The 27,096-nt window shown below is 40.1% G+C and overlaps 1 protein-coding gene across 7 annotated transcripts in view; it reads right to left on the bottom strand.

Moving 5' to 3' along the window:
* Positions 1-27,096, bottom strand: part of cacna1eb (calcium channel, voltage-dependent, R type, alpha 1E subunit b) — a 73,653-nt gene that overhangs the window by 34,766 nt on the left and 11,791 nt on the right. For all 7 annotated transcript variants that reach the window (XM_076876612.1, XM_076876611.1, XM_076876615.1 and 4 more), the window contains 4 exons: positions 23,962-24,068; positions 22,267-22,406; positions 3,251-3,354; positions 1,889-2,047 (listed from right to left, as the gene is read on the bottom strand). In XM_076876612.1, coding sequence (XP_076732727.1) covers positions 1,889-2,047; positions 3,251-3,354; positions 22,267-22,406; positions 23,962-24,068 — 510 coding nt within the window. The remainder of the gene's footprint in view (positions 1-1,888; positions 2,048-3,250; positions 3,355-22,266; positions 22,407-23,961; positions 24,069-27,096) is intronic.

Raw genomic sequence — 27,096 nt, 5'->3', positions numbered from 1 at the left:
TTGCTTAGTTTAAATCTCGCTTTAAGAGACACAAGCAGGATTTAGTGAAGCCTTATGATTCATATTTTTATGCGTTGTTATTATAAAGTTGCTATGGAAGAAGGTTTAAATAAATTTAAGAAACTTTTTTGTTTGTTTGAAAACATCTCTTTAGGCTTTAAATTTTGTGGGAACAATGGAGCAATTTATTTCTCCTGCTCTGAACGCCGTGACAGCTATAATATTAAAATTTTATACCTCGATCCATCCCTGAGCTGTGTTGGACAGTAAATGCTATGGTGCGGTGGTGTGATTACAGAGTAGTTGTTGAGTAATTAAGCAGTAGCTAAATCAGCCAGCAACAACTCTAATAATACCTCTGAGCCTGCTGCTACTGTAATCTATGAAGGCCTCAGTTGCTCAAACAAAGATGTTCACACCCTCTGTTAGAGAACAATGAGTAAATCACACTTTGAGCTTACCTGGCGAATCAGTCACAGTAAGTTACAAGGCATCCAAAACAAACCCTGAAAATATGCCTCTAAATTCAGCGGCGATACAATGGCGGCACGTGAGCCCTCAAATTGATAATAAAATACAATCAAAGGCGTCATTTACCTGTAATCAGTATAAAGTACATGTAGACTGATCATGATTTTAGGATTCTAAATCATGGTGTTTACAGCGATGTTTAAAATGGCGACAACATTTTTCTCCCTTGAAACTTGTGGATGTCTTTGGATTTCATGTTGTCAGCACTCAAAGCTATAACAACTGCAAGGACATCGCCACCACAGTGAAAAAGCATTTTAATCTGTGGGTTTGTGTGTGTGTTTGTATAAAATGCTTACACTGTGAGCTTTTTCCTGTTTCTACCTTTTCACCAGTGTTCTGTGCAGCACTGTGCAAAAGTCTTGAGCCCTACTGATCATTTCTTTTCTTTTTTTTTTTAAAAGAAAAACTGGAAAAAGGTGCCGGGGTTTTACCGACACATGCAAACATATGTAGAAATACAGTCTATATAAAAAGAAAGTTTGTACAATTCCAAGGAGCTTTGGTATGATCACCTTTATTCTTCAGCCCACAGTGAATTCTCTTAGGCAAGCTCAGGCATTTCTTAGTCTTGTCTTCAGGAATAGTTCTCCAGACCTCTTGAAGGACATTCAAAGCTCTTCTGTGACTGCTGGCTGCCTTTAGTCCTGTTCTCTTTGGAGATAATCCCCACACTGCTTCAGCAATGTTGCAGTCTGAGCTCTCGGGAGGCCAATCCATGACTGATGCTGTTCCATTCTGTGTTTTTCTATCCAGGTATGTTTTTGCTGTTTTGCTGAAACGCAGCTCCAAACCATGGCAGAGCCTCCACTGTGTTTTACAGATGGCTGTAGATACTCACTGTTGAACTCCTTTGTACATGATGGTGATGATTTGAACCAAAGGTTTCAAATTCTGTCTAAGACCATTTCTGATGAGGCTTCAGTGAGCAGTAGATGAATCTCTCTGGTCCTGTGTCAGGTCTATAGACAGTTGTTTTTTCTTTCACACCTGATACTTCTTCATTTGTCCTCCACTTGTCCAGTTTAGATATGCCAAGTATTCACCTAATAGCTCTTTGGGAAAATTTCAATCTGTTGTTATGCCTTAATCATTCATAGGTCAATTTTCACAAGTGGCTTAACAAACCAATAAATATTCCTCTGGTCAGGAAATGGTCATGCACAAGGACTGGACTGCAAATGGATGAAAAAGCAGAAAATGTCCAAAGAAAAACTTTGGAAGAGCTTCAGAAAGCCTGGAGAACTGTCGCTCCACTTTAAGAAATTACAAGAATGTTGGGCTCCTTGGAAGTAAAATATAAAGTAATGAGGAGTGGTTCAAGACTTCTGCACAGTACTGTATGCTCTCATCTTACCAAGAATGTCGTCTGATGGCAGGCAGGTGTGGTGAAGCTTCCCGCTGTAGAACTCCAGACCAATGATGGCAAACATGAGGATGGCAAAGAACAAGAGGAGACCAATCTGGAGCAGGGGGATCATGGCCTTCATGATGGACTTCAGCACAATCTGGAGGCCTGGAGGTTTTATACAGAAACAGATACTGTCTTTAAGAATAACACAAAAGACAATGTAACAATCAAAGTTCCCAAGTACATGGTTAGCTACATTGTTTTGTGAAAACAGTCAAGGACTTTTGCCTTTTCTATTATTTCTGCTAATGAAGATAATTTTGAATAGCAATAGTTACTGTATTTGCATTACCATCAGTTTAAATTTGCAGCAGGTAGAAATAATATTTGGCTTCACACAGAATTCAAACCCTGCTTTCTCAGTTTCAGGTCCTTCATATTTTCAATGCAACATCCCAGCTTAATTTTTATGTGGGCGTTTGTTTTTTTTTACACTACTTTATAGTACTCGGTCACCACTTCATGCATAATGGACCTTCCATGTGTATGGACATGTGCAGGTATATATGTATGTATACATATGTATATTTAGTGTGTACATATGTGTGTGTACATGTCTATAAATAGGAATAGTAGTGGTACAATAGCTGTATCAAGCTATATAGTTTATGTCTTCCATATTTCCAACCATATCCATAATCACATACTGTGTATGCTACCATTGTATATAGTGTATTATCTTACTTTTTTTTCATTGATTGTACTTATTTGTATTTTTGTATTTCTGATATCTGTACTTCAGCTGAGGTGACGCAAAAATTTCCCCATTGTGGGATCAATAAAGTCTTATCTTATCTTACTCGATTGATCTGGTGTGAAAAGACCAGTGATTGGCCTGTCAAGGCTGGATTTTCCACAGCCTGGAAACAAAGCTCAGGGAGGTGCACAACTCCGGATTACTTGGCTCCTTGCTGAGGACAGCATCGAGTAATGTCATTAATGGAAAAACTCTTAATACACAAGAGTTTCTACGGCGTATATACAATTAAAATTACTCTGTGTCTTCTGTGTCTTGTGAAGTGCTTACATGTGGCAGATAGGAAACAGTGGACCAGGAACTAGTGCGTACTATGAGGTAAATTGACCAACGGGTTCAACTTCCTGGAGGAAAAGTCCAACAACAAGGCAAACTAAAAAAATCCATGTAATGCCTACATGTTAATACTCACGTGACATCCTGACAGTTTTTGTACATACAAGTCCAGATTATGAAACTCTTCCTAATGAACACATTCTGAAACTGCAGCTTTTGCATTTGTGTGTTTGACCTTGAAGTGCTTTTTAGTTTGAGGTCAGTAGTTGACTCACTGGGAATGCCGGAGACGAGTTTGAGAGGTCTCAGCACCCGAACAGCCCTCAGTGTCCGAAGGTCGACCGGGATGTTCATGTGGGCACCGGCAGTGGCCAGGATCCTGGTGGAGGCACGCATTATAGAGATTCAAAGACATTTTTGATGGTAGGGACGCTACACTGGAAAGACATTGTGACATTTTTTCAAGGATTAATAGCTATCATTATTTTTGGTGGCCTAAAAAAGGAGAGAGACATTTGGGTTAAATTACAGACTATACAACAGGGACATATAAAAAACATCCATTAGCAGCTAAATCTGGTACAAAACTTCTTTCCTTTCTTGAGATTAATGTTATTTTCCTGTGACGTCTGAAAAATGAAGCGCAAAAATAGATAAAAAGGCACAAACGGATGCATCTGAAGGACACTTTTGGAAATGACTCATTCGAAATATTAAATATGATCTGCTGTCATCCCCACAGCTGTAAGGCCTGTGAGTGGTACAGCATTTCCATTCGGTGTAGCACACTTGCATGGCGAGAGACAAAGAATGCACAGCCACATACACCTGGCAGGCATCTCTACTCACATCTGCCCACGCACACATTGATGTCCCTCCACCTACACACAAACACTGAAAAACAGCATCGGGAGCAGGCGACAGGCAAGCTCTCTCCAGAAAAATCACATCTGCATGTTTCTTACCGGAACGGCAAAAGCAGAATAATTTGTTATTTTTAATTATAATAGTAGCAATCGCACAGCTAAAGCTACAAAACCGCACCGATAATAGCGGCATAAAAATTCATTTCCACGTCAATTAAACCGTTAATGCTCTTACTGACAAGCGGGTCAGCGTCTTCTGCTAATTTGCTCGCTAATATTTTAACAGACTTGTGAAAAACATCTTAATTATTTTTCCCTGATTTGTCCACCTCTCTCTCTTTGTTTCCACACACACAGAAGACACAAATATACAAACTTACAAAATCTTTGGACAATGCTGAGGAGTGTGGGGGAGGGTGTGTGTGTGTGTGCGTGTGTGTGTGTAAGCAGGGGGTAGAAAGCACATGGCAGAAACTCAAGTGTAAACCCACGCAGAATCTCTCCTGAAAGCAGTGGGAGGGAGAGAGGCCAAGTGAGTGAGTGAATGAGTGAGGCCATGTGCACACTAATGTGGATGAATCTGGAAAAAAACGCTTTATAAGTGCTGAAAGCTCACCGTCTATAACACCACGTTCAGAACCTTTCTAACTGTCCGCACTGAAGGCTGTGCACAACGATGGATGCTGTTCCCATCCATCTGCAAACTAAAACATATTCAAAGAATTTACAGCGCAGTGAAAAAGAATTTGCCACCTTCATGATTTGAGTTGTTTTTTCTTTGGGGTTTTTTCTCTCTTTTTTGCATATTTGTGACACAGATGTTTCAGATCATCAAAGAACATTTTGTAAATATTGCAAATACAAAAGGCAGTTTTTAAATGATGACTTAATTTATTGGGGGAAACAAAGCTGTGCGGAAAAGGTAATCATGAATCAACTGTGGTTAACCACATTGCCTGGAGTTCAGTTTCACTAGCTACACTGATGCCTGATTACTGCCAAATCCGCTGAATCAAGAAATCACCAAAAAGAACCTGTCTGACAATATGAAGTAGGTTTAAAGATCTCAAAATCATGCCACAGTCTAAATAAACAACTGAGAAGTAAAATCATTGATATCTATCCATCTATGAGGGTTACAGAGGCTTTGGGACTTCATGAACCACAGTGAGAGCCTTTAACCACAAATGGAGAAAGCTTAGAACAGTGGTTAGCCCTCCCAGCAGTGACCAAAATTACTCCAAGAGTAATCAACAACTCATTCAGGAGGTCACAAAAGAATCCTGAACATAATCAAACAACAGCATCAAAGTAACTGTCAGTTAAGGTCACAGTTCATGATTCAACAATAAGAAAAAGACTGGGCAAAAATGTCACTTCAAAGGAGAAAACCACTGCTGACCAAGAAGAACACAAAGCCTTGCCAAAAAACAAAAACAACTTTGGGGGAAATATTTTGTGGACTGCTGAAACAACAGTTGAACTTTATGGAAGCTTTAAGTCTCGTTAAATCCTGTGTGAAGCTAGCACGGCATCACACCAGCAGTCAAACATGAAGGTCGCTGTGTGATTTTCTGGGGCTGCTTTGTTGGACCATGAATTCTGCGCTTTACCAGAAAATCCTGAAGGAGGATGTCCGGCCATCAGTCATGAAGCTCCGAGTCAACATCCAGACCTAAATCCAACTGAGATGCTTTGGCATGAGCTTAAACAAGTTCATGCTCAAACCCTCCAATTATCAACAATGAAGTAAAACAATTCTGCAAAAAAGAGTGGGCCAAAATTTCTTCACAGCAATGTCAAACACTCATTACCACTTATCACAAACACTGGATAGTTCTGGCTGCCAAGGGTGGCACAACCAGTTATTAGGTTTAGGGAGAAGTTACTTTGGATAGCTTTGTTTCCATTATGAAATCATCATTTAGAAACTGCATGTTGTATTTACTTGGGCTATCATTGTCTAAAACTAAAATTGTTTGTCGATCTGAAACATGAAAGTCACAAATCTGCAAAAAAAACAAACACCAAACATAAACAAAACCACTCAGGAAGAGGATTTTTTGTAGATGCACCTGTGGCATCAATTTTAAACTCCGTCATTCTTGAGTTATTCATATTATTTGCGACCACAAACTTTCCCCTCCCACCCTGCGGGGTGACGACAATACCCCCATCAGCCTTTAACGGCCAAGGGTTATAAAAACTAAGATTCTTCTTTGAGCAGGAAGTCGCCAACTGGTTGCATAGTTTTATATTTGTTTTAAATTGAATGTGCTCATATTTGAAACAATGGGTTTATTTTTACAGCAAAAGTATATATTTACAAAATTATATAATACTATTGAACAGATGTTAAGTAACAGGTGCATAAAAGCCAAAATGTAAAATGATATTGAATGAGCTGATGTGCTTTTATGCAATTAAGGAATCAGAATTCTGGGTGGTGCAGCGCTTTAGACTGTGCTCTCAGAGCAAGCAGGTCCTGGGTTCAAATCCACTGGCTGTGTGGACTTTGCATGTCCTCTCAGCGTCATGCATGTTGACATGACTGTCAGAGTCTTAGATCTGTGATGTATCCACAGTGTATCCCACCTTACCCTATAATAGCTGGAACCAGAATTCCTTCAAATTATGGAAATGATCTGGAGGCTGGAGCAAGCTTATTTTGTTAAAGGTGTAAAAATGCTGTTGAGATCGACACGCACACTCATAACATCCAAGTTCCCCCTTTAAAAACAACAAGAAACAGAGGAGAGTTTTGGTCAGCCTCTCTGGACATTAACTACAAATATGAATATACTATATATTATTATAACAGCAGCAATATGACAGTTTTGTCACCAAGTTGCTACAACGTTAATGAATTTGAAAGCCACTGAAATATAATTCTCCAAGCTGATGCAACTGAAACATTAAGTGTTGACGTAAGTCAGCCTACAAAAGCCCACAGAACTAGTTTGCCTCAAGGTTTTCTGCCAGGCTCTATATTATCTGTTTAAAGAGGAAAACTCTGTTTTGCTAACAGAAACCAAGCACTCGGAGCTTAAATTTAACCAAACTGCAGGTAAAAATTGAAACTATGATATTTAGAAAGCCCTGGAGGCAAACCGCTCCCACTACCCATCTAAAATTTATAATGCAATTTTATAGCACATTCTGTTTTAAATGCATAATGAGGTTTTCAACTGACTGACAAAAAGAAGCTCACAATATATATTTATAGCTAAATATTAACAAAACTAACAATAAAAAACTACATTTCCTTCGAATTTTTTAGCATTTTTACAAGATAAGACTTTATTGATCCCACGGTAGGGAAATTTGTGCGTTACCACAGCTCAGGTACAGATAGCAGAAGATTAAAAAGAGTATACCAGAATATAAAGTCAAAAAATACAAAATAAATAAGATAATACAATATATACAATGATAGCTGAGGTTCTCAGTACACAAACAAAGATGGTAAACATGATACCTGCTTATCATCAGCACTGTGGCACCATCACTGTGGTCGTGCCATCACAAGGACATTAACAGATCCACTAAGACAATTTAAAATGACTGAACTAATCTGGACAAAACACTCTGAATACGTTTAACTTGGGAGAAAATAAACAGAAATTGCAGTTCGAATTCCTGTGTGTCATCTAAACGGCAAACAGAAGAAATGGACTGAAATAGCATTGGTGGCTTGGCACTTGTGTGATCATTAGAGGCTATATAGCACATAATTACAGGTGTGTCACACTACTGCATACACTAAATTGTATAGAAGCCTGACATCGTGTAATGCTTTCTAAATTGTCTGAAGCATTATTGAGACTTATAGAAACAACGCAGAGGCAGCAGAGGTGGGATTTTAAATTCAATTAAACTAAATACCAAAAACAACAACTAATAGATACAAAAAGCATCTATTTCCTTTCCATTAACGTGTGGCGCTAACGAGGATACTAAACAATCGCTATTACAGGGCGTAGTTATTAGTGTTAATTGGATTTTATAGCGAGCATGTTCATACTAAGCAAGTGAGTGTGTCAGACAAAGAGATGACACAGCGAGAGACACTGAGACGGAGCGGGAGAACAGAAGTGGGAGTCTGTGGAAATAGCCTTCAAACCAAACAGAGTGAACAAAGGCAGGCAGGGGTGCAGAACCTTCAAGGCTGCGTTTCGAGCACAGCGATTCAGGCTCTCTCGAAATTAAAGCAAATATTCAATCTGCTGTGGTAGCTCGTGAATCATCCCTGCACATTCATAGGGGGTCATTTTCGTATGTTTGGTTTAGAAAATATTTGTTAGAAGTAGAATTTCCCAAAACAATCATAACTCATGCAACCCACCACTGTTTAGTATGCAGCTTTCAGTGTCATGGCTTTAAATACACCTTTCTAACTGTTTGTTAACACAAGTAACTAATCAGCCAATCACATAGCAGAAAATGAATGAATGTAGGTATGTAGATGTGGTCAAGAAAACCACGAACTGAGCATCAGAATGGAGAAAAGGTGATTTTAGAGACTCTGAACTTGGCATGTGTTGGGTCTAAACTCAGACCCCGCTGTATCCAGGACTTATTCCCATGAAAGAAAAACAAGGCAACGGTGTTTGATCGATTTCTTGCGCAAGGGAGGCCTCGTCTGTGTCCAGCACGACAAAGAACCCCAAATGGTGGCCTCCTCTCGCTGCCTTTTATTGACAAACTTCAAACAATAGTTTACAAAACACCTCCCCCTGCAACCCCGTTTGGTTACATAGACAAGGACTGTATGTAAATGTATACACTGGGTGTGTGTGTGTGTGTGTGTGTGTGTGTGTGTGTGTGTGTGTGTGTGTGTGTGTGTGTGTGTGTGTGTGTGTGTGTGAGACCTCCTGCTGACCAAAGGGTCGTAAACCCAGGAAGCTTACATCAAAAGAAACAGATCTTTCAGATAGGATGTATCTACAATAAAACCTCCCCCAGCACAGAGTGGCTGGAGAGGTGGTCAGGATCAAAGAGATGGCTTTGATCCTACTGCTTAAACTAAGACTATACAAATTTAAGAAACACAATGGCAACATTCAACAATTAGACTTAACAGCATGGTTGGTACCAGACAAGCTGGTCTGACTGTTTAAGAAACTGATCATCTGCAGGGATTTTCCCACATGGCCGTCTCTGGGATTTACAGACAATGATGAGACAAAGAAAAATCCAGTGAGCAGCAGTTCTCTAGGCAAATGTCTTGTTGTTGCTAGACATCAGAGGAGAATGGCCAGACTGCTTTTAGCTGATAGCGACACAACAATGACCCAAATAATCACTTATGACAACCAAGGTAAGCAGAAGACCATCTCTGAATGCAGCAGAAGACCACACTGAGTGCCACTCTTGCCACCTAAGAACAGAAAACTGAGGCTGCAGTTTATACCAGCTCACCAACATTGGGCAGCAGAAGATCAGAAATACACTGCCTGGTCTGCAGAGTCTTGATTTCTGCTGTGCCATTCGTATGGTGGGGTCAGGGCTATCCTGCTTTGAATCAAAGGTTGCTGATGGTGTAATGGTGTGGAGGATAATTTCTTGGCACACTTTGGGCCCCTTAGAACTAACTGAGCATCGTTCAACCACCACAGCTGACCTGTGTATTGTTGCTGACCACTTCCATTCCTTTATGACCACAGGGTACCCATCCTCTAATGGTCACATGTCATGTCACAAAGCTCAGATAATCTTAGACTGGCTTCTTCAACATGCCAGTTAGTTCACTGTACTCAAATAACCCCCACAGTAGCCAGATCTCAATCCAACAGATAACATTTGGGTTGTGGTGGAACAGGAGATTCATATTATAGAGGTGCGGCCAACAAATCTGCAGCAGCTGTGAATACTGAGGAATATCCAAGGAATGTTTTCACCGCCTTGATGAATCTGTGGCACGAAGTTGTACTGAAGGAGGTCCATCCCAGTACTAGAAGGATGTACCTAATGAAATGTCTTGAGGGTGCATACAATTGGTTTTTTATCTTTGGATCAACTCAAAATTCTTTTTAAAAAAAACCCAAAAAAACTACATCTTTGCAACTCTGTCAGGAGCCGGTCGTGTCCGGTTCCTGACAAAGATAAAGGAGACATAGCAAAGATCAACCCCAACTCTAACTTTTACAATAAAAAAAACAGGCTTTAAATCACCTTTTAGTATTCTTCTTTTTAATAAATAATGATAATTTCTTAAAGTTTCCATTTTTTTTTTTTGAGTGTCCTTGGTAGGGCTGCACGATTAATCGTTAGAAAATCGCGATCTCGATTCATACTTATGTGCGATCTCATTTCCAAATGACAACGATTTAAAAAAAAAAAGAAAAAAAAAAAAAGACGACGATTGTACCGCATTTTGATCCGGGACGTACTCTGCATGAAAACAAGCGCTCACTCTTCCTGCTCAACAAATGACAAGGGCGGAGCCTTATACCACGTGATACAGAAGCTGTGCCGTGTGATGCTAAAATTAGCAGGGAAAAAACAACGGAGAGCACGTCAGGGATGACGAGAAAGTGACAGGAGAAAATCCGTCCCGGTCAACCACCCAAACATCAATAACAGGAACCTTATACAGCGCTTCCCTATACACGTCGAACTCCCGCAGGCACAAAGAAATTACGGAGGCTATCACTTATCACCTGACCAAAGATATGGCTCCCATCAACACTGTGCAAAACGAGGGATTTAGGAAAATGATCAACACCCTAGACAAACGCTACACAGTGCCGTCCCGCAACTATTTTTCTATTGTTGCACTACCTGCTCTATACACGCAGTGTCGAGCAACGGTGGAGACGGAATTACAAGCAGTACAACATGTTGCAGCAACCACAAAACGTGAGACATTTGTTGTTTTTATGTTTATTTATTGTTTTTATGTTCAGTCTCAACTGTTACGAAGTTGATGTGCAGTTAATAAGTGCAATAAATATTTATACTGGAAAAGAAAATCGTGAGAGAATCGTGATCTCAATTCTAAGCCAAAAAATCGTGATTCTCATTTTATGCAAAATCGTGCAGCCCTAGTCCTTGGTTGAATTGTTTCAAACATCAATAATTTGCCCTGTTTATACAGCAGAAAATTCCCATCTGAATTAATGAAATGGAAAAATATCATCAATGTAGCAAAGCTATCAGTGATGTAATAAGATAATAAAAGAGGTGGAATAGCTGCACACATGCACTCTAAAGACCTGACTCTGTGACAGTATAAAAAGCGGGCTTGTGTTCACACCGAGAGGCTAATCTCTTCCTCAGAGGCTCTTTAAGTGAAGCACCGTTGCACAGTATTGTACCACACTGGCTCTGGAGAGGCTGAATTCATTACATGCACAGAATGCAGCCTCTCCCACACACCTCCACCTACACGAAGAACACCACCAAAAACTACAGTAATCAGCAGCATCACGTTGCTTACCAGTTCGGCACAGCTCCGCAGATGGCAATGTGCAGCTGAATCAACATTAACATAATGCATCAGCAAATTAATGGCTTTGAATTAAATCTGGGGAAACATAAACTATGTGTCTAATGGCAGCGTTAATACTCTTCTGCTGAAATGGGATGATTACATAAAGTGTACTCATAATTAGTCATAGAATAAATGGTTGAGTATATGTTTTCCCAATGAAAACCCACCTGGGACCGTAAGCTATTGTTTATTTGATTCAATTATCAGTGAAATTAGAGGCTGAGACCACTGCAGCAGCTCTTTTACACCGCGTGATGCTGTCAGGGATCTTGGACGCTCATAATTCCTGAATTATTTCTTGGAGCCAATGACAGCAAGCGCCCGATTTGAAATTTACCCCAAAGTTTCGAAGGTAGACTTCACCAAACCTTTAACACAGACACACACACAACCGACATTACCAAGCAAGCAAATCGGCACCAGATCTCCAGGACTAGACTGTCATTGGTACGTCTACTACTTGTAAGTTTACCCCCTAATCCCTCAGCTACTGTTCGATACTGTACTTGAAAAGCTACCATCAGATTTGGTCAGAAGGATAACAGACGATAAGTCTCCTTTTCCTCGTCACCAGCCCAGAGTGAGATTTGACAAAACGTCACCAAATGTTAACAATCATGTTTCTGCCTAATCAAATCTGTGCTTTAGAGAGTGGATATCACCCTTATAACAGTGAGTGAATAAACCGAAGCTGCTCGAAAAAACCTCTCAAACACAACTCTAGAGAACAACAAATGCCCCATCTAGTCATTGTAGCACCAGGAGGCCCCTTCAGTGAATGAGCCACGATTTGAAACTTTTGCAAAAATGCACCGATTGCCTTTTTTAAACATTAAGATAGTAAAAACAGTATACTCTCTGTCAGCTCTAAGATTTTAGATAATATGATGTAATAAAACTATCCCTGAATAATGTAAATAGAACCTGAGGTGAAGAACAACATGTGAACAACATAGTGTGTGAAAAGTACCCCCCCATGATTCAGTAGTTTGTAGAACCACATTCTGCTTGAAGTGTGACTTTATAGGTCTCCCACATGGCTGTGGAGGCATTTTGCTTCAGCTCATTGAGGTTTGTAGCTATTTGTTCATGTGCAGCTCTGTTAAAGTTGCACCACTGCGTTTCACTCAGATTGAGGTCTGGGCTGGCTCCTTCAGCTGTTCTGTTGTAGATTTGCTGCTGTGTTTGGGATCATTGTCCTGTTGTGTGATCTTATTTGGTCAAGCTTTAGCCGTCAGACACATCTGACTTTAGAATACTTTGTATACAGAAGAGTTCATGGTCGACTCAGTGAAGATGCCCAGACCCTGTGACTGCAAAACAACCCCAAATCATCATCACTCCCCACCGTGCCTCGCAGTTGCTATGAGGTGTTTGTGATGATGTGCTATGTTTGGTTTTCATAAATATGATGAAGTACATTATGGTCACACATCTCTATTTTACCAGGACAGTACTGCTGTATCATTATGAAATGTTCTTCAAAACCTCATTAATTTGATGTTAGATGTGTGAATTTTATTCCAGTACTTCTCGTAATGTCACTTTGCAATGAGCATCCTTTGGTGTAAATTTCTAGAAACAGCTCACACCAGCCTAACCCATTTTAACCCTTACCTCCAGATTATTATTTCACCTTTGTGGCCCTTTCCTGTAAATCAAATAATAAATAAATCAAATAATAGCAAATGGTTTCTTGAGCTTCTTATAAAATCTAAATCTTTTAGCTCCACGCATCACTGCGCTCACTGTGCTTGATGAGAGTTGAGCAGCGATAGTGTGCAGAAAATGGTTGATGGGGGAGAGACGCTAAATGTATGTATGACTTGTCTCACTCCCGTGTGTCTGTCTCTGTGCCAGATGGCATAATGAATCACTCCCAACTCCCACCCAGCTGTATTATTCATCCTGTCTAAAGAGCAACAATTTTAGCAAAGTGTCACACTCGCAGAGGTATGAGTGCAGGCACAGCTGGGATCAATATCATTATGACTGACGAGGGAGTTGTCAGAACTAATCTACCAACAGGAGGGCAACAGGTTCACTGGCAACAATTTGTACCTGTGACCTCAGAAATAGAGTAATAAGCACACACATGCACACACACACACACACACGCCTAACTCATCTGAGAGTCATTTCACTGCTAATCAAAGCATCGCGTCCACCTGTGCCAATCTGTTTGCTGCAGGATATAATTGACCATTTTAGGAATCCCAGTGATTTAAATTGGATTGTGGGTAAGTTATTCTAGCTGTTGTCCTTTTTTTGCTACACACTCTTTGCTCAGATTAGGGATTTTAATTGAGCTCAGTGTCCCAGCAGATTTGCTTCTAGCAATGCATTAATATGAAATGAAATGAATGCCGCCAGCGCTGGCCCAGTGGCCTCGATTATATTCCCAGTGGGCCTCTATGACACATGTGTGTTTTCTTTTAAGTCTGACTTACTTGTGCTGTGGCACCAGAGCCAGAGCGTCGGAGTGTGTGCGAGTGAGGGGGGCGGCATATGTACCATCAGAAAATGTGTCAGATAGGTGGCAGGAAACCAGGTCGTCTGTTACCAATTCCAGCCACAACTGGATTTGGTAACACAGAAGATCTGTTAGCTGCACAAAGTACACTGACAACTTTGAACACACTGTAAGTGACATGATTTGAAAGCTTAACATCAATCAGGAAGTTCTCAAAAACTACCCAAAATGCCACATTCTTAAAAGTAACTCGACATGTCCAATCAGTGATTGCACAGGTGAGATCATACAGAAACTCTTAACCAGACATCACTCCTCAGTCTGTTGTTGTTGCTCTTTAACAGTGTCGGGGGAGGAATGCAGATCCTCTTTAAAACTCAGCTAAATTTGCTAAACGCATCACAAGGAAACGTCTCGTTCTGCACAAGAACCCCTGTGACTGGTTTCTGATTATTTTATTGCACGTGCTGGTCGAGGTTGAGCTGGCATTTTCCAACCCAGCAGTCGGTGGCATCACACAATACGGCTTCACGGTTATAAGCCCATTAATGGGAGAACAACAAGCAGAAAAAAAACCCCAAAACAACAAAGTTCTGTGAATTGCAGTCTAGTGGAGTAGAAGAATGAGTGCTAATAAACAGCATAAAATGAAAGTGAAATACAACTATCTTCAAAATTGTACAGTACTTAAGTAAATGAGAACTCCACTGACTCAGCATTGTGCTTCTATAATTTAGTCTGACTCACTTTACCCACAATGCTGCTGAGAGCCCGCAGTTCAGCCGGAGATTCTGGTGTGTTGTGCCAACCGTGCCTAACGTCAGTCAAAAGTCTGGCAACATCGCTTCTTGTCATTCCACTCCCTCTGATTTTATTTTATTTTTCAAACATTCAACAGGTTATGCAGCTCATTCTAGAGAGACAAGTTTTTCCCACGTATACGTTAGTTCTCTCTAAGGGGGAAACCAGACACCATGCAACACCAGGGACTTGTAGCGATGACTAGCAATAAAATTGCTCGTCCTCAACTTTGAACTGACACCATTTAACCAGTAGATACAGAGGATATTTCTGGTTAACACATAATGAGAAGGGAAAGACACAAGAAGTTTACCTACACAATCACAGCCAGGACTGTTTGCTACTGTCCATCTGACAGATACAAAGCAACAGGCGAAACACTAATCCCTGCAAACTACGCTTTAGAACACTATGAAATAAATCCTTTAACCCCGACAATATCCTTTGTATGGTCACATTCATGCAGTGCTCAGACCTGGTATGAAACAACAGTACAGTGAAGCTCAGTGAATTACAAAAACTGGCAAAAACCTTCCCTACATACATGTAATGTCACTTTTTGTTTTGAAATCATCTATTACACATAATATATATAATTTGTAATGATTTCAGTGTCATAGAAATAATTCCAATGAGCATTATAGATACTGATAATCCTGGTACCCCAGGCAGTTTCTATAGTAGGTTTCATCCAGATTGATTAATTATGGTAAATGGCCTGTATTTGTATAGCGCTTTTCTAGTCCCTAAGGACCCCAAAGCGCTTTACACAACCAGTCATCCACCCATTCACACACACAATCACACACTCTGGTGTGTTATAGTTATATAATTATCACTGTATAAAATAAAAGTAGGTTCTGGAAATACTTTTTACATATTTCATACTTTACAGTAAAAGGGGACTCTATCAGCTCCATATTTTTATTCTTGGATTCTATTAAAGTTGCTTTGTGCGATTGACTGGGTGATGGGTAGTCCCTGTGTTCATCCACTGTCAGAAAACTGTCTGTTTAAACCAACTTTCTTCTGAGTGGTTGCCCCACACAAACAGAAGGTTTGAACAGCAGGTTGGGGTTCACAGTCAAAACTGTGTACATGAGATGACCATATTAGAAATATCTCCTCTCAGTGACATCATACAGAGCCAAGATTAGAAAAAAAAAACTTACTGAACAAGATATTTAAAGCACTCTGAAGTCATAGGGATTTCTTAACTACAATACTTGAAACTTTGGCCATGTTTATATGAACATCCACGGCTTTAACAGTATATCTTTGACAGAAAATAAGGAAAAGTACAACAGGTTAAAGATGAATCACCAATTGTTTTTCAGAGCTCTCTGTGTTTAAGACATCTTTTCAGATTTAAACAATAATTCTGTGATATTAGGTACAGAACAGGCTGACTATAGTTGGGTTTGGTAGTGATAACCTCTCTGAACAGTACACAAACTCCACTGGAGCTTCAAGTGATAACCTACAAAATAAAATAAAATGCAGCTGTGGTCACCCTTTTCTGCTGCAACGATAACTGGTAAATACTGAAGAGACGTGTGAAGAGACAACAGAGACGTGAATTGTGCTGCTGGTATGGTTTCTGTAGCTGTTTGAAGGTTCTGAATTTGTGAAACCTGCTTGGCAGCTACATAATTACATCCTTTTTAGACTTCGTCCAAGCATGTTTAGCTCAGTGCTATAAGTTAGTGCTTTAAGGTTTAAGTTCTAGACTATCCTGCATGCCTGTGATGTCCTATAACAGATAATCCCTGGTTCTGCCATACTCCACTAACAGAAAAATATGTTTTTAGCTCCTGAGTCAGATAGCGCTTTGTTTCTTTTAGCCAGACAGTCTCTTAATGAAAAAGTTAAAGCATACAGGGAGTGCAGAATTATTAGGCAAGTTGTATTTTTGAGGAATAATGTTATTCTTGAACAACAACCATGTTCTCAATGAACCCAAAAAACTCATTAATATCAAAGCTGAATGTTTTTGGAAGTAGTTTTTAGTTTGTTTTTAGTTTTAGCTATTTTAGGGGGATATCTGTGTGTGCAGGTGACTATTACTGTGCATAATTATTAGGCAACTTAACAAAAAACAAATATATACCCATTTCAATTATTTATTTTTACCAGTGAAACCAATATAACATCTCCACATTCACAAATATACATTTCTGACATTCAAAAACAAAACAAAAACAAATCAGCGACCAATATAGCCACCTTTCTTTGCAAGGACACTCAAAAGCCTGCCATCCATGGATTCTGTCAGTGTTTTGATCTGTTCACCATCAACATTGCGTGCAGCAGCAACCACAGCCTCCCAGACACTGTTCAGAGAGGTGTACTGTTTTCCCTCCTTGTAAATCTCACATTTGATGATGGACCACAGGTTCTCGATGGGGTTCAGATCAGGTGAACAAGGTGGCCATGTCATTAGTTTTTCTTCTTTTATACCCTTTCTTGCCAGCCACGCTGTGGAGTACTTGGACGCGTGTGATGGAGCATTGTCCTGCATGAAAATCATGTTTTTCTTGAAGGATGCAGACGTCTTCCTGTACCACTGCTTGAATAAGGCCCTCTCTGCCCTTTACCAATCCAGCCACAGGCCCATCCATCTGGCCCATCAAGACTCGCTCTCATTTCATCAGTCCATAAAACCTTAGAAAAACCAGTCTTGAGATATTTCTTGGCCCAGTCTTGACGTTTCAGCTTGTGTGTCTTGTTCAGTGGTGGTCGTCTTTCAGCCTTTCTTACCTTGGCCATGTCTCTGAGTATTGCACACCTTGTGCTTTTGTGCACTCCAGTGATGTTGCAGCTCTGAAATATGGCCAAACTGGTGGCAAGTGGCATCTTGGCAGCTGCACGCTTGACTTTTCTCAGTTCATGGGCAGTTATTTTGCACCTTGGTTTTTCCACACGCTTCTTGCGACCCTGTTGACTATTTTGAATGAAACGCTTGATTGTTCGATGATCACGCTTCAGAAGCTTTGCAATTTTTAGACTGCTGCATCCCTCTGCAAGATATCTCACTATTTTTGACTTTTCTGAGCCTGTCAAGTCCTTCTTTTGACCCATTTTGCCAAAGGAAAGGACGTTGCCTAATAATTATGCACACCTGATATAGGGTGTTGATGTCATTAGACCACACCCCTTCTCATTACAGAGATGCACATCACCTAATATGCTTAATTGGTAGTAGGCTTTCGAGCCTATACAGCTTGGAGTAAGACAACATGCATGAAGAGGATGATGTGGACAAAATACTCATTTGCCCAATAATTCTGCACTCCCTGTATAATTTGTTGCAAACTCTTACAGATGCCTAACGAGAGAATTTGAAAGCAATCAGTACCGCTCAGGATGAATTATTTAAACCGATTGAACGCTTTGACCTTGCAAATTCTGTGAAACTAAGTCAGCAACACAGCTGTTGAGCATTTATGCCGGCCTTAACTGGTCTGTAAACGTGATGCTGATGTCCCTTTTATGTAAGAGGCAGAGAGAGAGAAATAAGAAACACAGAGGAAAAAAAATATGTGGGTGTCAGATTGAAATGAGATGTCAACATGCCAACAGCAATCTTCCCTGAATGTAAAATAATGTACACTTAACCATAAACAGCATACCAGCAATAACAATGGGCAACTCCCGCATGATTAATTCACTAAAGCCAGTTTTATAGGGAACAAATTAAGACTCTTGGTGTTTTTCTACAGTCTTTCTTCTTTTTATCTTCCTTTTTCTACCGCTTGTTTTCTGTCTCCTTTCTTCTCCATCCATCCACTCCTTCTCTGCTTTTGCATAACATCTCCGGCGCTACATTCACATTTAATTCACAGAGGTCCTGGGGGCGAACCAAAGCAGGTTTTAGACACAACTGCCAATCCACTTATCCACCCACCTATTCCTGACTGCAGAGCCTGACTGTGCAGTGGAAACACACACTTTTCTTTGTGTTATGTTTTCCTGCGGATCTATGGAGTATAAAGATGTACGTGCTTAGGAAAAACAAATATATCAACAACAATCGAAGACCAGCCCAGCGGTCGACCATTCCTTACTGTATGTCACCCAGGCTTGCAGCACGGTGGGATTTAAAGCCTTTCAGCTTAAGGTATTAATAAATGTTGACATAAACAGAAACAACTACATGAAAGCGCCAACATAACTCGACAATAGGTGTCTGAAATCAATCTTCTGCTTCAGCAGCCAGCGCCTGTAAGTAAAAATTTACTCTGTCACTAAAAGCTGTGATTTGTGATTAAAACCTAGTCAAACGCACACATAGAAACACACACAGAAAAAATTAGAAAATTTCCCAACCTGGTAGCGCCAAGCAAAATTTTAAAATGTAAAGTTATAGGTGGAAGAAGGGGATGGGGTGGCTAGATGCTATAAATACTATATTAGCATTGGTAAGCATTTAGCTAGTGAACTAGCTAAACTAACCATCATCAGGCACATAACCACAACTTCCATCCATCCATTCGCTTCCGCTTATCCTTTTCAGGGTCGCGGGGGGCGCTGGAGCCTATCCCAGTTGTCATAGGGCGAGAGGCGGGGTACATCCTGGACAGGTCGCCAGTCTGTCGCAGGGCTAACACACAGGGACAGACAACCATTCGCACTCACTTTCATTCACACATTCACACCTAGTGACAATTTGGATTATCCAATTAACCTATCCCCACAAGCTGCATGTCTTTGGACGGTGGGAGGAAGCCGGAGTACCCGGAGGGAACCCACGCAAACACGGGGAGAACATGCAAACTCCACACAGAAAGACCCCGGCCTGATGGTGGAATTGAACTCAGGACCTTCTTGCTGTGCGGCAACAGTGCTAACCACCGTGCCACCGCGCTGCCCCATAACCACAACTTCTGATCTTAAATCACTGTCAGTTAGCTAAACACAATACATGTTAATTGCAAACATGGCATTAGAGTACTTACTAAGGCATCGACTCCTGCACATTAAACCTAATTCCCGCTACAAGTCAGAGCTTTTGCTGCTCAGCGCTATTGCTAATGGCAAGGTAATATAATACCTTCTAAAGCTAGTGGAACAGGTAGTTAGCATGTACAGTATGTACAGTTAGGACTGTTAGACAATGTGAACGATAACAAAAGAATATTTTAGTCTCTGTTTAGATAACTCCTAGCTTAGCCTAGTAAGGAAAAGGGCTTTAGCTGGTGTAAATAACACTTTTGTCAATATGCAATTGTAGATTGAAATGGCATTTATGTTGTGGTTTTTATTCTTAACAGGTGTCCACACAGGCAGTGGCGACCACAGACGATTCAGTTGCATTAAGCGACTTCAATCAACGATGGCTAAAGTAACAGCTGGCGATGTGGAAAGAGCAGCTCCCAAAGTTAGATTTTAAAGGTAAGCAAAAGAACCAATTAATTAATGATTAGTTTACAGTACAGTGGTAGTGTCCATTCGGGGAGGTATTTATTGTTCAACTACTAGTTCTCCAAAATCATAACTGCAAATTGTTCGACATGGAAGATGCTATGCGACAGTCAGAAGCTGATCTGCTGACAAGTGGTCCAGAGCAGGAAGGGAAAAACAAAGTACATACAGTGGCTGCACTTTTCATTTCTTTGAACACCTGGTATCCATTTAGCTCTTTGTTTGTTGTAACTTCTCCGCAGCTGCCTGATGTATCAACAATAACACAAGGAAAAGTAGCACACAGACAGATTGTACCACATATTTTTGACTTTGACCCCTGACAAAAGACGCTCACTGTGGTTAGACAGGCAAGTCCGAAGCTGCCCACAGGCTGCTAACGGACTAACAACATGCTACCCCCAGTGAACTATAATTTTTCCCACTGGATGTACCTGTGTGCCAATTTTTGTTGCTCACCTCCTGATCAAGTAGGAGGAGTTGGTTTATTATAGTAAGATTATAATCCTGATATCGAGAGGTCCTGAAATGTCCATATGTAACTAGGTGCTGGAGAAACACTCAAACTAGATCAATGAAATCACTTACTGGCAACTTCATTAATGTTATTATTTACATGAGTCCTTCATGGCAGACTTGAAAAATGATTGGTAAGTATCCAGACAGACAAACAGGAGAAGAAAAAAGACTGCAGGAAGCTTGAAAATGGAGTATGAATCCAAAGACTAAAGGGAAGTCCACCCCAAAAAAGATCTCCATAAAATGTTCTTATGCTGTGTTTTAATCGATCGAGCCGGTGTGCTGTAAACTTTGTGGTTTTATTTTCAATAGACTGATCAAATCAAGAAGTCTAAAGTAGTCATATCAGGCACCCCTGTTTCCAGATGTTAAAGCCATGTTACTTTATCTATTTTATAATGTTATGCGACTTACTCTTAATAGCACCAAATCACAACAACAGTCACCTCAAGGTGCTTTCTATTGTCAGACCCAACAATAATACAGTGAAAAACTCAACAATCAGACGACCTCCTACGAGCAAGCACTTGGCGACAGTGGGAAGGAAAAACTCCCTTTTAACAGGCAGATCTTAACTCACACTGACTTTCACTTCTTCAACTTCGATCGCATAAAACTTTCCAGTTAATCTTAAAAGAAATAGCCAAAAATCTCTGTTTTTTTCGTAGAAAGTAAAAGATAGAAGCCTTGTATATAAAAAAACTACCTTATCGTTAACCCCAAGTGGAATTAAATCAGGACAGGTGCAAACTAAACACGACAGTGCTGAAACAACTCCATCTGCAGTCTTTACGCCAATCAGCTGCAAGATTCAAAGCACTAACAGGTGAATAACACCGATCATTCAGCTATGAAGTGAAGGTTTTTTGGGGACGTCATCACAACCTTGCACATATTACCAAAACTGCACCAAGACAGCTCTTACAGCTCTCAGCACCTCCAAGCAGGACAGTGTTCCCCAGCATGGAAAACCTACTCAAGAAACCTGTTCTGACTCTATGAACATGACGAGGAGGATGACTTTGAACCAACCTTCAAAATCTTAGAATTTCAATCTGATCGCGCCTGTTTGGGATGCACCCAAATTATGTGTTGCCAGTGTGCTAGTGCCAGACACCAGCGGACACCCATAAGAGTCCAGTGTCTATGCCTCACAGATGGAAGTAGTTTTTTTTAGGGACGAGCCATATTAAGGTGGTCTTATTGTTACAGTTCATATACTGAATGTGAGTTTAATGTCATATTATGGGTTAAATGTTTTCAATTTCACGCTCCAATCGCAGCTGTACCATCAAAAATAATTCATTTGCTACCCCATGATTGGTCTCTTCTCAACAGCTGCAGCAGAAGAGTCTTGTGCGTGATGTAGTATTTTAAGCCAAGATGACAGAAAGAAAAACTAAAATACTGAAATCTGGTTACATTAACTACATAAACCTACGGGATTGTTAAATTCTGTTTTAACCATTTTCAAAAGAAGATGGGAACACAGGCAGAAACTTCGGCTGCTTCTCAAATTCCCTGCTTTGCTCAGATCTGATTGGCTCCCAGTCAGAGAGTTTATGGCGATGTTCAGAAGTGATATTTCTTCCTCCTCCAAAAACAGATTTCTCCAGTATGTTTGGCAAGTAATAACTTGACAATGTTTGAGACAAAGACTTCTCACTTTGTTGAAAATTCAGGTCGTCAAGGAGACCAACTGATGTTACTCACCCACTGAGCACGACTATGAAGTCCATGACGTTCCAGCCATTCCTTAGATAGGAGCCTTTATGGAAAACAAAACCAAGTGCCACCAGCTTGATCCCTGCCTCGAAGCAGAATATCCCAATAAAGTATGGCTCAGTCTTCTCCTGCGGGAATGACATGCATATATAGGTCAGCAGGGTCTTCAGAAAAGTCATTTTACACTTTCAAATAGACAAATATACAGACTGCACTTGCTTAGACAGACAGAAGAATGAACAATAAGATATTTAACAATGCTTTTTTTGTACCTCGTGCCTTAGAGTGAATGGAAACAATTGAAATTAAACTTCCTTGACTTAAGAAGAACGTGGGAGAGGGGAGTGAAGTGGGGGAAGTGTGTTTGGTGAAACCTTAATTACCATTTCCAAAAACTGTTTTCTTCCTCCGCCTCCTGCTCCTAAAGTAATAATCTCAGTGAGGAAGGTGTGGATGAAGTGGAAAAGCTCTACGGCTCACACTGCACAGTAAAACATCACCCACTTCTCAGAGATCCAATTATGTCTAAAGAATTTGATGTAAATGTCTAACATATTCTAATTCACTCAGTTATGTCACTTTAGCCACCCTGTAACTCCTCACTGCCTCCTTATTAAAATCTAATAATCTCAACTGGCAAATGGTTAATCTGCTTGCAGCTAATTGTGTGCTCTTAACTCAAAGGGATGTTCTTTTCATTGATATTATAAATCTTTACATCATTATTGAAACCTAAACATATTCTCATGGTGACAATCACTCAGCTTTGTTTCTTGTCACAGACTGTATATAAAAGATGGACACCTGAAAAGTAAAGTCAGTGTGGAAGTTCCTTATACTGGTATTTATTGCTACTGACCAGCAGGGGGCAGTAACTCTGGTTGCTAAAAAGAAATCTACAAGTGATTGGCCTTACATCTCATTTAATTTACTACATCACTTTTTTTTAACCTATATTATTAGATGTAGTGAACTCCATCGCTGTATTCATCCTTGCAAAATGTGGTCACCTGGTTAACTTGTAAGCTAAACTGGTGCTCCAGTTATTAACTTTTCTTACCTGGCAAAGGTAGTACAGCCACCATGTCCATGTTGATGACACAGTCATGCTAGCTGTTACTTCCATTTCAATAACATATCACTACATGGGCTCTGGGACTTCCAGATTATACAGAAACATGTTGGAAAAGCTTGAAAAGATGAGACTTTATGGAAGAAAAATTGCAGTTTTTTTGTTTCAGATTTCAACTTCTTCTACTCCTATACCAGAGCCCATGTGGAGGTTTTGGCAATATAGTGACCCTTGTTATTCAGGAGATCACTGCAGCGCCCTTAGCACCAGTCTACACAGTATAATCACAGCTAGCTGGCTACACAATCCATGTGGCAGTCCTAAACAAGGCCAACATAATTTAGAGCTTTAGAACATGGCTAACTTGTAATTTTGTTTTTTTCAGAGCTGCCCGTGTTTTTATGATGTATGGTGTCAAAACACCCAAACGGCAACAGCCAGAAATGTTCAGCTTAAGGCATAAAATGGGATTTTACAAGCTAGTGGGTGAGAGCATGATGGCTGTGTACATCTTTTATATACATTTTGTACATTTGTGTGTGTGTGTGTGTGTGTGTGTGTGTGTGTGTGTGTGTGTGTGTGTGTGTCGTGACAGCAGATTTTGTCCTCACCAGTCTCTTTGCCATGGGGGTCTTATCCTCTCCGGGGAGGTGCTGCTCCAAGGCCAGGACAACACAGTTAGCGGTGATGGTGGCCAGGATCATGTACTCAAATGGTGTAAAGGCCGCTAAGTTAAGGAAAGTTTTTTTCTGCACAGTGCAAGGACAAAGACGCCACATAAAAACAGATAAAGCTGATGACACAAGACAAGTTAAGTTCTCCTGGAGTTTACAGCTTGAATACACTGACGGCAATCACAGTTTTTCACACACGCAGCAATTATTGGAAACATCGTAGCGAATGTTTTAAAGGTTCAGTGGTTCAGTGGAAGGTAAAATAAATAAAATAAAAAAATCTAGACGGATGTATGAGGATGATTAAATGACAGATGAATAATGGCATGGTTCATATTCTCTGGTATTGGAAGCAATCTGTTAGAGAGATTGCGGTAACCATGGCAACCTGCTTTTAAAAGTGCTTTTCATGAAGAGAAAGCGATCAGGTTAGGGAGGGAATGAGAGCACTGTGAAGTCACCTTGGCCTGAGTGGTCTACTGCACAAACTACAGGCAGAAGTTCCCGCGGCTCCTTTCACTGCCAACAACAGCCGACGCCGCAGCGGACGACACAGCACGCGTTACACATTGTCTTTGTATGACAAACACGCGTGTTCAAACATCATCTGCTAGCACCTAAAGAAAGGTTGCTCCTCAGACTGCTCAGTTTTAGGCTAATTCAATTCATTGTGAGGTTTTAATGAGCGAGCTTTTCCAAATGAAGCCAGAAGCAATCCAACATTCATCTGCAATCAACAGAAAATGACTCAACATCAAGTTTGATAATCGCTTAATCATTTAGGACATTCTTCAAGAAAGTAGGTCACTCATGCTTCCTGCTTTTCTAAAGTTTGAATTTTCTGTTTTATTTGACTGCAAAGCAGTTTTGGACCGATGCGGACCCCTGTGAGGTTATCACGTTGAACTTCAGAGAGCAATCATTTTCTAAATGATCATTAACGTCAGCTCTGATAAGAGGTGATATGTATCTAATATGAAAATAATGTTACATTTAAGTCACTCTCATCCATTATGAATTTCACCTTTATACTTAGAGGATAAATGTACAAATAAATGATAATGGAAGGTACTGAAGGCTTAAATCCCGTGTTTGAAGGTGTTTTCAAACTGAACTTATTTAAAAGAAGTTAGCAGATCAACAGCAAAATAGAAATTATTTACACGTACAAGCAATGATGATTTGCTGTTTTTCTTTGTCTCTTGTGACATTAAATACTTTCTTTTTGAAGTCTTAGTTAGACAAAAAAAGAGTTATGAAATTTGTCATGAGATTTTTTTTAGAGTCAGACTAGACAAAAGTTGGCACATAATATGGTCGGTGTCATATTGTCCTATTTAATTCAATTTATATAGTGCCAAATCACAGCAACATTGGCCTCAGTGTGCTTTTTTATTGTAAGGTAAAGACCGTATAATAATACAACCTATGAGAGATACTTTGCTGCACATGTTGCAGCAAACATGCTTTGTAATAGATACTGTTTCAAAAATCCAGTATCAGTCAGCTTGATTTGTTATCCATAGAACTGATAAGTTAAAAATAAATAAGAAAAATCACAGATGTACCAACTGTAAAAACAGTGTGTAGTTGGCTCTAAAATATTAATATTAAACCATTTTTTCCTTCAAATCAGTGATTTTAAACTTAGTGGTTTAAATGCAGAATATTAACATAACTTAAACTAACACAACTTGACCTGAGCGGATCATTGCCAGTTTTCTTGCGAGTGAAACATCTGTCTGCACCTGTATACATGCATGGGCCCAAGGGTTGCACAATATGGACATGAGCAGTGGCATACGCTGCGTGTGACTGTATGCACCCCAACACTTGTGACTTTCAGTCTCTCAGAGTTCCCATGAGGTCGGAGCTCCTCATTATTAATTTTCCTGCCATGAGTGAAATGGGGTCACTGACTCACAAGGGAGCGCTGAGATGAGGACCTCTGGGACCCACACTGACTCACATTGACAAGTCCGCATTGTTGCCATTGAAAGTGGATGAAAATAGCTAAAGTGGGAAATACTTAATGGGCCCACTCTGTTGCTAACTGTTAACTGTTACCTGTTAAGTATTAGTTATTATGCAAGTTTTAGCCCAGTTACATGAATCACGCTCACTGCTTATAGCCAGAACATCACTCTGTCCAAGAAGCAGCTCTTCTGCATGTGTTGTATCAAATCAAATCCATGTCCAGGGAACTTAGAACAAGACTAACCCAATTCAAATTACTACACCGAATTTACCGCTGAGCACATAGATTATACAGGGATGTCAGACTAGGGTGGGCACATATGATTTGGAGTTGTCCTAAAACCCCAAATTTTTGGACTGAGGTCGGTTATTCCCTTTTCGCCAAGATTATTCGCCAAGATGATCATTCTGGGTAATCCATCACCCCTCATACAGGCTACTGAATAAAATGGAGAGATTTCACCTGAAGTGGGATCCATACCTTTTCAAAAATAAAATGATCAAATTAAAACTTAGAGTTAGATGGACACTGGGATCCTATCCTTAAGTCCCACATAGATAAACCACCACCGCCACCCTTTTTTTTCTCCCTTTCTCTCTTCTTTAGTTTGGTTCACATCTCCCCACTGCTCTACTGTCGTGCTGATGCTATTTCTGCCTCATGTGGTTTGTATTTACACTGGACTGGTGGTGTTTTTCCAATAAAAATTCAATAAAATATTAATTAATAATAAATCAAAATAAATCAAATCAACCATATAATAATAATAATAATAATAATAATAATAATAATAATAATAATAATGGTAAATAAATGGTAAATGGCCTGCATTTGTATAGCGCTTTTCTAGTCCCTAAGGACCCCAAAGCGCTTCACACTACATTCAGTCATTCACCCAGTCACACACACATTCACACACATAATGATACGTAAAACTGAGCAACAACCAAATCAGTGTAGCACTCAAAGTAACAGTTATTCGAATAGCCTATTGCACTTCCTCTGCCGCAATTTCTACTGTCTAAAGCCCAAATGAGTTTACACAGCCAACAGCAGTCAACGCAAACATGCTTCATGTCCTTTGTGTCTACAAA

This window comes from Maylandia zebra, linkage group LG18 (genome assembly GCF_041146795.1).
Source record: "Maylandia zebra isolate NMK-2024a linkage group LG18, Mzebra_GT3a, whole genome shotgun sequence".
In the NCBI taxonomy this organism is placed as follows: domain Eukaryota; kingdom Metazoa; phylum Chordata; class Actinopteri; order Cichliformes; family Cichlidae; genus Maylandia; species Maylandia zebra.
Note: the sequence above shows the minus strand (reverse complement) of the source record. Positions and strands in the feature narration are given on the sequence as shown.